Source organism: Vicia villosa, linkage group LG3 (assembly GCF_029867415.1).
Source record: "Vicia villosa cultivar HV-30 ecotype Madison, WI linkage group LG3, Vvil1.0, whole genome shotgun sequence".
NCBI lineage: Eukaryota > Viridiplantae > Streptophyta > Magnoliopsida > Fabales > Fabaceae > Vicia > Vicia villosa.
In genome coordinates this window covers 171776515-171789424 of record NC_081182.1, presented here as the reverse complement: position 1 = coordinate 171789424, position 12910 = coordinate 171776515, and the positions used below count along the sequence as shown (strand labels likewise).

The following is a 12910-nucleotide window of genomic DNA, read 5'->3' as shown; positions in this document are numbered from 1 at the left end:
TATTTATGTTTATGTCATTTTCTCTTTGTCCATTTGGACATATTATTTATGTTTCCGCTATTTTTTCTTTGTCCATTTGGACATATTATTTATGTTTCCGCTATTTTCTCTTTGTCCATTTGGACATATTATTTATGTTTCCGCTATTTTTTCTTTGTCCATTTGGACATATTATTTATGTTTCTGCTATTTTTCTTTGTCCATTTGGACATATTATTTATGTTTCCGCTATTTTCTCTTTGTCCATTTGGACATATTATTTATGTTTCCGCTATTTTTTCTTTGTCCATTTGGACATATTATTTATGTTTCTGCTATTTTTCTTTGTCCATTTGGACATATTATATTTATGTTTCCGCTATTTTCTCTTTGTCCATTTGAACATATTATTTATGCTTCCGCTATTTTTTCTTTGTCAATTTGGACGCACTGTTTATGTTTCCGTCATCTTCTTTTTGTCCACTTGGACCATATTTTTACCTTTGAGATAAAACATTAATAATCAAGATAAAACTTAAAAAAAAAGCATTTTGCACACTTGCACCTCTATGGTTTTCCCTCTTATTACTTTTTTTTAATCATATCATCATTTAAGAAAAGTATTAAATGCATAGGAAAGGTCTTATAAATTGAGAGTAGATAACTCTTAATTGGTTGCTCAAACACTTTCATTTTCAAACAACGTATTTTCAAAACTTCTCATCTATTTTCAAAACTTTCATCTGGTATTTGAAGGGCATTATTCCCGGTGAAACTCTTCAGAGACCTATGTGACCTATTGTCCATCTTCACTTCTTCTATTTTCAAATCAACAAAGCATTTAAAAAAGTGAGCTAAGCAATTAAGAGCCCATGGATAACCATGGATACAAAGGGTGCTTAAAACCTTCCCTTTGTATAACCAACCCCCCGAACCCAAAATCTGTCAAAAGGTCTTTCCTGTTCTTTTATGCCTTTCCTAAATGTTGGATAAAATAAAAGTCGGTGGCGACTCTTGCAAAAATAAAAAAATTCAAAAAAAAAGAGCAAGGAGTCAGTTCGCCTCAAAAAACCGAGTTACAGCATCCTCATCCAACATTCTCATTCTCAAGTTACACTTGACAACACTCTGACTATTACTTTTTCTGATATATTCGTATCTCAACACGACTTGAATCCAAAAATCATACGTCAAACTCTCAATTATCCTTGCAACATAATCGTTACTAACTTGCCAACCATTTCAGCAATATCTTGGAACAACATCTTACGACGTAGCAACAACCTTCACTCGCTCCTACTTAACGATACAACATTGCTTCATCATCGCAACAACATACTGAACACCGATACACATATACAATTCTTATTTCCATACTCAGGTGTCCTTCAGTAACGAAGCACCAACAACAACATTACCGCAACAGCGAAAAACTTATCATAATACAAACCTGATAACATAACTCGACTAATAACCATACAACTCATCATCGACCAACAACTTAAGACATCCTAATTCAATCGGCACCATTCACAAGAAAACATAATACATCTGGCACAGCATGCTTCAGCGTGCAACTCTGATCATCCATCTTAATTCACTGTCCTTTATTAGGGTTTCTATCGACTTATATGATTCACAAGCTTCAACTAAGTTTTAGAATTTCCTCAACATTCACCACTTTATGCATCATCGAGACAGTAAGATAAGTCTATAACATCTAATACAATTCCGTCTACTATCAACAAGAGATTAAGGGTGGTCAAGTCCTCAATTTGTCAATAGACAGTCGACAATCATAATGGAGTATAACCATCATTACTGTAATATCCAGATTTTTATTAATATTTTTATTAATTATATTAGTAATTATATTATTTGGTGTTTTTAATAATTATTTGCTTAATTTAGTCATTTCTGATGTTTATTGAAATTTTCGCGTTTTGGGACGATTTAGTCGGTATTAGTCCGGGATAGCGGATCAATATTTAATCGAAAATTTTAATATTTTTAGTATTAGAAATATTAATGAGTTAATATTTAGCGTTTTGGGAATTTTTCGAGTAATTAAGATTAGACCGAAAATATGTGACATTGAGTTATCAGAGGATTTTATCCGTAATTATTTTATTATATTATTTTATTTTACTTAGTGTGTTAAATAATCATTTAATTGTTATGAGATATAATAATTAATTGAATTAAATTACTTTGTGTGTATTGGTGTTTATTTAATTTATTGAACTAAATAGAGATATTAAGATGTTATATTTAATTGGGCCTATTTATTAGAGTTAGAAGTAAATAGGGGGTGTTATTTTTTAACCCCAATATGGCATAAGATAGTAAATGTAGGAGAGAGTAGTCATAACATTTCATTTTCATTTGCTAAATTTTTGAGAAGAGAATAGAAGGAGAGGAGAAGAGAAGAGGAGAAGAACAAGAACACAAGCTAGGGTTTGAAGAATCAAAGAGGTAAGGGGGAGAATCCTTATTATTATGGGTTAGTATGATTAGGTCAATGGGTAGATTAACATAATTTAGGGATTTTGATTCTTCAATTTTTAGATTTTGACATGTTAGTGTTTTGTCTATATAGCAAAGGATTATGATTATAAGAGTTTATAATGATGAAATTATATGCATAGAAGAATGAAATTTAGGAATAGAATAATTTAGATGGTGTTAGGAAGATTCGAACGTAGGGGTTCTTGACTTCTGGTGTACACTGTAGCAGAATGTGTCTCACTCTCATGATTATAGTAATTATGATAAGGTAGTGGTGATAACACATAGTTACTAGATTCAAGGAGCATATATGAGAGAGCTTATAATGGACATAAAAGTTGAATACTATTTGGTTATTGTTACTGATACCAAACTAATACATACTGCTATGTCAGCTAATTACTTCTTACTGTTGCGGAAATTAAAATTAATATAATGTTACATAACATTTAAATGGATCACACTACTTTTAATTAAATATAATATTTAGTGATTATGTAAAATTTTCACATGCTATTTAAATGATTTTGATACTTATAGGATCTTAATAAGATTCTACCATACTTCACTCTCTTTCTATCATGAGTGAACAAGATTAAATTGGACTGTCTTGGTTTAATAGGAACAATATATCTTGGTTTAATAGGAGCAGTAGTGTAGTGTCACTTCTAGAACTTTGATGGATATCACGTTACAGGATACAAATAATATTTTAGAAGTTTTAGAATCAGAGATATACAATTAGATTAATGAGTTAATTTAAATTAGTTTTTGATTCCGATAGTTTTTTTTATAAAGTTGTTAGAGTTGTCAATAGAGTTGTTAGTGTATGATGTCGGAGTTTGCTTTTTCGTTAAAACTTTAACATTTCATATCTTTTAAACCGTAACTCCATTTGAGTCTCCGTTCGAAGCGTTAGAAAGCTAGCGCAATATTCTTTTCAATAAAAATGGTCTTGAGCAATAAAATGCTAGAAAGTGGAAATGGAATAGAAATATAAGTGAATTAAATTAATATAGTTTTATATTATTTAGTTAAACTAATAATTGAATTAATTGCAATGAGGCTATTTAATCAGATTATGTTTGGACTTGGATAACTTATTCGGTTTATCGGTAAATTACGGTATTTTGAGAATTTGTCCGTAATTGTGTTTTTGGCTCGAATATTATGTTGAGAATAATATATTGCTATGTCAATGATGTTGTTTTGATAATGTGTATATTCATATATATATATATATATATATATATATATATATGGGGTAAATGTGAATTGACATGAGATAGTATGGATAGTAGTGTTAATTGTATTTTGTGAATCGTAATTGATTAATTGGCCTTTTATATGTGAATGATATGCATGTGTTGTCAATGTTGTGTACAATTGGTGGATAATTCATCGAGTTGAATTATTGTGATATGCGGAATGTTAAGATGGTAGAGATGATCTTAATTGCATAATTGGTTGTTAATTGTACATTCATTTATGGCATAGTCAGCTTTATTGTGGAAGCGGTCAAACTGTGGGTTCACATGGTATTAGACGGTGATCGTTGAATGGAAATAGACGTAAATTATGTTGATCCTTAATTGGAAACATACGTAGTGGCTTTGATCTTGTCCGAATCGGAAGCGGCTTGGATTCTAGAGTGAATTCGGAAAGCGGTAAACTATATGTTTACATTTGGTGGCTTCGATCTTGTCCGGATCTGAAGCGTGGCTAGATTCTATATGAATCGGAAGCGGTGGAACTTTGGGTCCACATTGGGTACCACATGCATTGAGTCACATGTTTTGCATTGAGTCACATTGAGGTTATGTGATGTTTGAGTATATGCATTTATGTGATTGTTATGTGTACATGAGATGTGATAATTGGATTTGGTGATGTTTGGACACATGACTTGGTAAAATATATGATTATGTGATAATTATAGTTATGTGTATTATTTGGGAATATAGTATTGGAATTTAATATTATACTCCTGGAGTTTTGATGTATGCTTGTAACATGTGAAATAAATGTTGGTTAGTATTATTTACATGGTTATATAAGTGTGATGAATTCCTATAACTGTTGATAGAATCATTGTATCTTATTATACTTTCTTCATAATGATTCGTATTCTCACCCTTCTGTTTTAATGTTGCCCTCGTTTGGCGACATGCAGGTTCTGGCGATTAGTAGTTCGTACGAGATTTAGTCGGAGAGCTTCCGAGTTTGTTGATGATTAAGTAGCGAGTCAATGCTCTGGTCATGTAACACTGGGTAGACTAGGCATGTTGAACTCATGTTTCTATTTGGTTATGTATTATGTTACAACTTGTGAACCTATTTATTTGGCTACTTGTTGTTAGAGAGGCTTTAAGCCAAATATTCTGATTATGGTTTATTTTATATTGAGAGTCTTATTGAGTTATGATCATGGTATGGGACATGAATCATTTAATGGAATACATGAGTATTTTAGTACTTTCCGCTGTGAATGCATATTCTGTATGAATTGTAATTAAATGTTTAGGTGTTATTTGAAATGATCAGGTGTATTGTATATTGTGGATAAATGCTGTCGTTTTTTTAAAAGCTTTTAGTTTTTGAAAACGTCGATGTGACGCCCTTTTGAATTATATGCATGCTTATTCTCTAATTATATGCTTATTTATTTTGGGGTATAAAAGGGGTATTACAATTACCAACTATAATAGTGTTCCTTTAGAAATTGAACTTACGTCACCAAAAGTACCATACTTTAACAACTCGCAAAACCATTCGAACCTGCTAACACCGACGTCTTACGGCTACCTACTAAAACACCTCTGACGATACATTAGAATAAAATTTCTTTACACCATCATCAACACTTCTTATCAATGAAACCATACCAGTCTCTTCGCATTTCAAACTCTTACTCGCGATCCATAATGTTTCAACAACTTCAACAATTTCTACCACAGTTTCAATCACTTACCAATAATTCTACAGCAAGACCTACAACAATACTTCATTTAATTGTTGTTCCTTTGTCAACAACTTACACATGACTACTTACACAATAACATGCTCGGCTTAACTTTGTTTCGGCCAATTGCGGCAATAACCATTTATATTCAATAGGCTTCACTTCTACTATATCCATAACACTCCTATAAGGTAAAGTATAGTCTCACCTCTTCGTAGGCTCAAACGGTACGTCAATCCGACACTCAAAGCTCAAGATACAATTCCGCGACGATATCCGAAATACAAACATCAACGTCATGCTGTGATAATCCTTACGATGTCTCTCAAACTCTTCAATTGACACACTTGATCTTAAAATTGTTTCTCAACAAACCTTCGAATTGCTTCTTCAATTCACTCATCTCTAACGCTAACGTCTTGCACGATACCAACGCACAAGTTCGTTTTCCAAGGACAAGCGTAACCACTAACTTCACCTCTTTCCAAGACCAACTTGTCACAAATAAATCTACTTACAGTTGCAGCATCTATTCTTGTATTAAAATTCACCTTGTTATCTTTCCGAAGCTTCAAATCGGATATCCAACCATCACTGATGCGAGTCCAACATAAAGTCCACCGCAACTTCATCACTCTATCACTTTTCCAACACCGGTACCTAACGCTTTTTAAATTCCACAATGAGTTTATTCACAATGATGATCACAATAACTTTTTAAATTCCATCTTTTAGGATTTATTCTTGGTACTTAACGCTTACCTCCCAAAACATCATGAGTTTGCACCATACTTGCAGATCATTCTCTTCTACAGATGCTCCAAGCTTGTTAAACAACCAAAACCTTGAATCCATGTCAACAAGCTCCAACAATACTTGCACTGTCTCCTTAAGCAGTACATTGCGCCAACAACTTATAACTGAAACATATCCGAGAAGCAAAGTTTCTCCACCACTTCGCTCAAACCAAATCCTGCAGCAAAACAAACAAGTACTGATAGTGTTTCGTACACGTGTCACGTAGGATAAAACACTGACAGCATTCAGTTATCGCACAACTCAACAGACTCGACAACTTGGTCGGACGGACCGACCTGCTCTGATACCACTAATATAACACCCCAAATTCTACCCGAAATTATAATGCAAAAAATCAAAGTATATTAAAAATTTAACAAACAACACATTGGGGTATCACATATCAACTTAAAACTTCAACTTGTATTTCATTCAACAATGATACATAGCATTCAAATTAACAGACAAATATCAACTAAAACAACTTGGAAATATAATAAGTACTTCTCATTATTCAACTTAGAACTCAACAACTAAAAACATCAACAACTTAGTACAACAACTATCATAGAAACAACATAAACAATCATTTATCCCATCCCGAGTGCTATGTATCAGAGCGACACACCAACATGACTCGATGAAGCGACAAACTCCCACAATTATACTTGAGTACCTGCCCATTTCCCATGGTAGGGGAAACATCAGCAGAAAGGGTGAGATATCAAACTATATAAATTGGATCATGATAAATTATATATCAGGTAAATAATATACATGAATCACTGCTTCGTACAACATCAACATAAACAACACCAATAACATCATCAATGAATGGTCATAATATCAACATATAAACATATTCAACAAGTCATCACATACGCATCTTCAGACAACTCTACATATAAGCATCTTCAACAAGTCAACATATAATCATCAATATCATCATATAAGCATCTTCAACAAGTCAACATTTAAGCAACTTCAACAAGTCAACATATAAGCAACTTCAACAAGTCAACATATAAGCAACTTCATCAACATATAAGCAACTTCAACAAGTCAACATATAAGCATCACGATGCATAAACAACAACTCTAACCAACAACAACTGACAACGACTCAAATGTGACTCAACTGTGCATATGCATGTGGTACCAATCGGAGCTTCAACCCCCGTCACCAATTGCCCAATTCAGAGGCACAAGGCATAAGCCTTCGTCACTAGTTTGTCAATCCAGGCCGTCACAATATATATATGCAAATGTATGCGATTCAATGAATCAAACATCACACAACATCATCATTTACTTCACAAAATATTCGTCACAAGACATACACCTATATCACAATTATTACCGATTATTAAAGGTAATAATACTTCATACACATTACAACAACTTCATATAAATAACGGAACAATACCGACAATTCACCTAATCAACGGTCGATACCACTAACAAATAATCAAAAGGGCATTCACAACCAATCCATAAGATATAATCACAACTCAATACCAGTTAATCGGACACAATTCAACTACTTTACCGATTATCCGATTCATTCGATTAAATTCATTACTTACTGTCATACCATAATCCCTCTGTTATTTACTAAATCCCAAAATATGATTACAGTCAAATTCTCAAGATACCGTAATTTACTGATAAACCGAATAATTTATCTAAGTTTAAGTATTTTCCAATCAAATAGATTTATCAAAATTAATTCTCAAATGCTACAAAATTGTGTCCCTATAATTAAATACCATGTTCTTTATCACCAAATTATTATATTAACCAATTACTATTTCTACTAAGTGATAATTGTTTCTAAATACCAATATATTTACTGCTACAGTGAAAAGGGGAGTATTATACTACTACTACATGCATCATACCACTTTTGTTGTTCTAATTTTCTAGCCATACTTCTTTTATTACTCTATCACTTAATTAATTAGGGATAGATAGGTCATGATTTACTCCATTGTAATATATAATTTTGGGAAACTAAGTACTAGAACTAGTATAATGTAAAGACACATTATAATTTAGGAACAAGTGGTAACCAAGAACAATTATAAAATTCAGAACATAGGAAATAAAGTACACAACCCGGCGCATAATTGGTTCATTCGGAACAACTTAAGCCAAAGATGGAAACAGTAAGTGGTAATAGTCTTTCTCAAGGCACATCATAAAAACGGAACAACATCATAAACGAAACCCAAACGACCAACAAATTTTCAGCAGCAACACAACATATATAGAACAACACAATTGAAAAATCTAATACCCTAAACCCCACGTAAAATTCATCATACTCTCATTTAGGTAGTAAGAATCCCCTTACCTTGAATTGAGTACAACTCTAAGGAGAATCAATGGAAATTTGGGGAAAATGATACTTGAGAGCAACACTTTGGGTCTCCTTCTTCTCCTCCTCACAGCCCTAGCCCGCTTTCTATTATCTTTTTCTTTTTTCTGATATCTCTACTCTTCTACTTCTATTTAAAATAAAAAACTATCTTAATCATTTAATATACAAATGGGCCTAACAAAATATACCCGTTAATACTTAGAGATGTCATTATTTAAGCCCAAAATCTTTTCTATACTTAATATAAAAATAATACTTCTACTTAAATATCATTAAAATAAAATTCGATTATTTTAATATACCGACTAAATACTTAGTGTCTCATATTTTTGGTCTAATCTTAATTACTCGGAAAATTCCCAAAACGTTAAACATTAACTCATTAATATTTTTAATACTAAAAATATTAAAAGGGAGGAATGCTCGAATGGTTTGCTTTCGCTTTTGTGTGACTTTTTCCCCATATGATTGATAGGCTTAGATAGAGTCCTCTTTTGTATGCTAACATAGGAAATATATGAATTAGGCTAAACTGTCCGATTTATTTTTTTATTTTTTTTTTTTTTAAAGGCAAGAGAAAGATGTATATTAATAAGAGGGAGAACTAAGAGTTCTCCAACCTATTTACAAAAGGCCACAAAGCCAAAACCCCACAAAAAGAAAATTACAAACCAATTAAAATTATGAGAGAAATAGTATGGGATCTCTACTAAACTCATAAAAAGAATAATTGGCATGGGTAATTTTCCCACAAAAAGACCACTTCCAAACTAAAGTCTTAATATTCCAAACTATATCATTGAAATTCCACTTCCAAGCTAAACTGTCCGATTAATCTTAACAACTAAAATAGTTCTCGTGCTTGAATTTGAGTGAAAATTTGATGTAAAGGAAGTTAGAATTTCGAAGAAAGTAAGCGGAAAAATGACTATAGATTTAAAGACCTATGAAATGACATGATTTCCTTCTTAAATAAGAGAAACAGTTGGTATTTAAAACTGCGAGGAGAGACATGAATTAGGCTAAAGTGTCTGATTAATCTTAACAACTAAAAAAGTTATCGTGCTTGAAATGACTGAGAAAACAAAATTAATTATTCTGCACTTTATTTGTTTCACTTCAACATCAGACCTTTATCCTTTAGCTTTGTGAAAAACCCATAACAATTACTTATAAATAAAATCAAACTGTATATTTATTTAATTAATAGAAAACATTACAAAAAATCATGTATACCCATATTACTCTTAGAATATAATTTGAAATATTGATCACTTTAAATATTATATTTTTATTTTAGTTTTTAAATTATTTCTTTTGAAGTGAAATAGGTATATAGTTGTTATCAATTAACCTTCAGATTCATTCGTTATTTTACATTGCATATTTTTAAATTTTGTGTTTAAAATAATTTTTGTAAAACTTCATTTAAAATATTAATACTACTGCAACTTTTTGAGTCCAAAGGAATGAGGCAAAGATTAGATAAAAAAAGATTTAACGATAAAATAGTGTTTCAAATTATATTCAGTTGAATTAATAATAATAATAATAATAATAATAATAATAATAATAATAATAATAATAATAATAATAATAATAATAATAATAATAATAATAATAATGCCTAGAATTTTCTTTTTTAGGCTATTGCTCGTCTTTTTGTAACAGAGTTTCTAATACTTTCTTGGGTTAAATATGCTTTTGGTCCCTCTAAATATAGCGGTGTTCAACTTTAGTCCCTCGAAATATTTTCTTCAAAGAATAGTCCTTCTAAAAATTTTAATTTTAACTTTTGGTCCCTTCTGCAATTTAGCGACGGTTTTTTCAATTTAGTGACAATTTTAGTGACGGTTTTAGTGACGGTTTTTAATTTAGCGACGAAATTAGGGACCATTTTAGCTACGATTTTGCCATGAGGGACTAAAAGTTAAAATTAAATTTTTTAGGAGGACCATTCTTTAAAGAAAATATTCAGAAAGACTAAAGTTGAAAACCGCTATATTTAGAAGGACCAGAAACATATTTAACCCTACTTTCTTCTATATTAATACAACTTGATTAAAAAAACAAAAAAACAAAATTAGTTTCACTTTTAAAAGTATTAGTGTTATTTAAACTTAAACTTTTTAATAAAACATTTTAAAAGAATTTAATATATATCTGATTATATTATTATAAAAAAATAGGTGACGCACGAATCTGTAAATTAATTTTATATTATCAACCAATAACAATCATGAATTCTATGCCATCACGTTTTTATTTTTAAATTTTTTTAATGAAATGACAGAGTGTTGATTTCTTATTGGATAACATTCTAAAACTATTTGACACCGTCAGTGTATATTCATTAAACCCTATTATTATTATTTTTTTATTATTATTATTATTATTATTATTATTATTATTACTATTATTATTATTTATAATAATAAATTTGACTATTCATAAAATAATTTATGTTTAAAAATTTAACACGAAATAAGTTTTCAAGTTTATAGATGAATTTAAAATAAAAGACAAGTATATTAATTATAATATAAAAATATTACTCACATATTTTTAAATAAATCGGTTGAGTTAAATTAAAAAAAAATAAAAAATTATACCTTGTAGTTTGAATTTTCTTGAAAAATCCACTTTGAATAGAAAAGTAATCTAACAATCATTTAGGTCTAACATATGTTACACGTAATAGGTTTCCCGTACTCTCTCTTTTACGGATACCAAATTTCAAATAACGGCATACTGTATATATTACCATCGTTAGGTTCATTCCACTATCTACATACACGTTCAGATATGGCAAATCCCATTCAGAGACCAAACCGTAACATCTCAGATTCACTACCCACTCTTCCTTCTGATCTAATTCCAGAAATACTCTCTAGGCTACCGGTGAAGTACCTTCTCCGATTCCGATGTGTCTGTAAAATATGGAATTCTCTAATACTTGATCATAAATTCACCAGAAAGCACCTTAAGTCAACCACACGCACCATCCTCCAATCTGTAAGCTACCATACTCCTTCGTCCCATTATATTCTGAAGTCTTTCTCGATTCAATCCATTTTCGCAGACATGGCCACTAACATCACTCAACACGAGTTTTCATCCAAAGATGTTTTTAGACACAAAATACATGACATTGTTGGCTCTTGTGACGGAATCCTTTGTCTTGCCAACTATTATAAACCTTTAATTGTATTGTGTAATCCTTCCATTAGAAAATTCAAGGAATTATCCCCTTTTGATAACCCACGAGTGGATAGCGATAGTCAGTTTAATATGACATGTGGATTCGGCTATGATCATGTTTCTCATAATTACAAAGTGGTTGTTGTTTACAATTTCACTGTCAAAGGTATTCCTGAATACACAACTAATGTAAAAGTTCATACGTTGGGTACTAATTCTTGGAAAAACAGTCGGATGTTCCCTTCTGATACCGTTTTCACTGAGCCATCTGGAAAATATGTAAGTGGCACAATTAATTGGTTAGTCTTTCTTAAAGGGCGTCATAGTGATCCACCCTTTATTGTTTCTTTTGATTTGGATAAGGAGTCTTATCAAAAGGTCTTCCTTCCGGATCTTGGAGAGATAGATGTGTTTGACTTGACATTGGGTGTGTTGAGGGATTGCTTGTGCTTAATTTATGATCACGAAGTTTGGTTCATGAAGGAATATGGAATTAAAGAGTCTTGGATTAAATTGTTCGACCTTTGTTACTTGCAAGATTCAACCAACAGTTCTATCTTGACAAAGGTATTATATATTTTTGAAGATGATAATGTGCTGCTGGAGTTTAGTTACCCGGACAAACAGAAGGTGATCCTGTACGATTCCAAGAATGGTACTTCTAAGAATGTTGGTTTTATGAATCCTGCAATGTTTCAACACACATTAGAAGTCTGTATTGAGAGTTTAATATCACCTTGTTTTTAATGCTTGGATGTCACTCTTACACCATAAACTGTAAGTTAATTTATATTTTTCTAATTTTTTTGTGTGTTCTATTATTGGTGATTTCATGACATAGTATGTTTTATTATGTGTATGGATTATGTTATATAATTCACAATCATGCAATTGTTAAATAAATATTTTACGTTTTAAATAGCTGGCTTGGCATTTGTTTTTCCTAATTCTTAATTTGTATTGTTCTAGTCCTAAAAACAAAAAAGCAAATTACCACACATACATGACATATATTTTGTTTTTCAATCTGACAGTGATTCGGTAAAAAACAATTTTCGCAACGCAAAGGGTAAGAAAGT

The 12910-nt window shown here is 31.2% G+C and overlaps 1 protein-coding gene across 1 annotated transcript; it reads left to right on the top strand.

Annotated features, from left to right (window-relative positions):
- Positions 1–11435: 11435 nt before the first annotated feature.
- LOC131659392 (F-box/kelch-repeat protein At3g23880-like) lies at positions 11436–12578 on the top strand. The gene has a single exon (XM_058928589.1). The coding sequence runs from the start codon at positions 11436–11438 to the stop codon at positions 12576–12578; it is 1143 nt and encodes a 380-aa protein (XP_058784572.1).
- Positions 12579–12910: the final 332 nt, after the last annotated feature.

Coding starts and splice junctions, on each gene's coding strand:
- LOC131659392 (XM_058928589.1), top strand. CDS start 11,436: ATGGCAAATCCCATTCAGAGACCAAACCGTAACATCTCAGATTCACTA.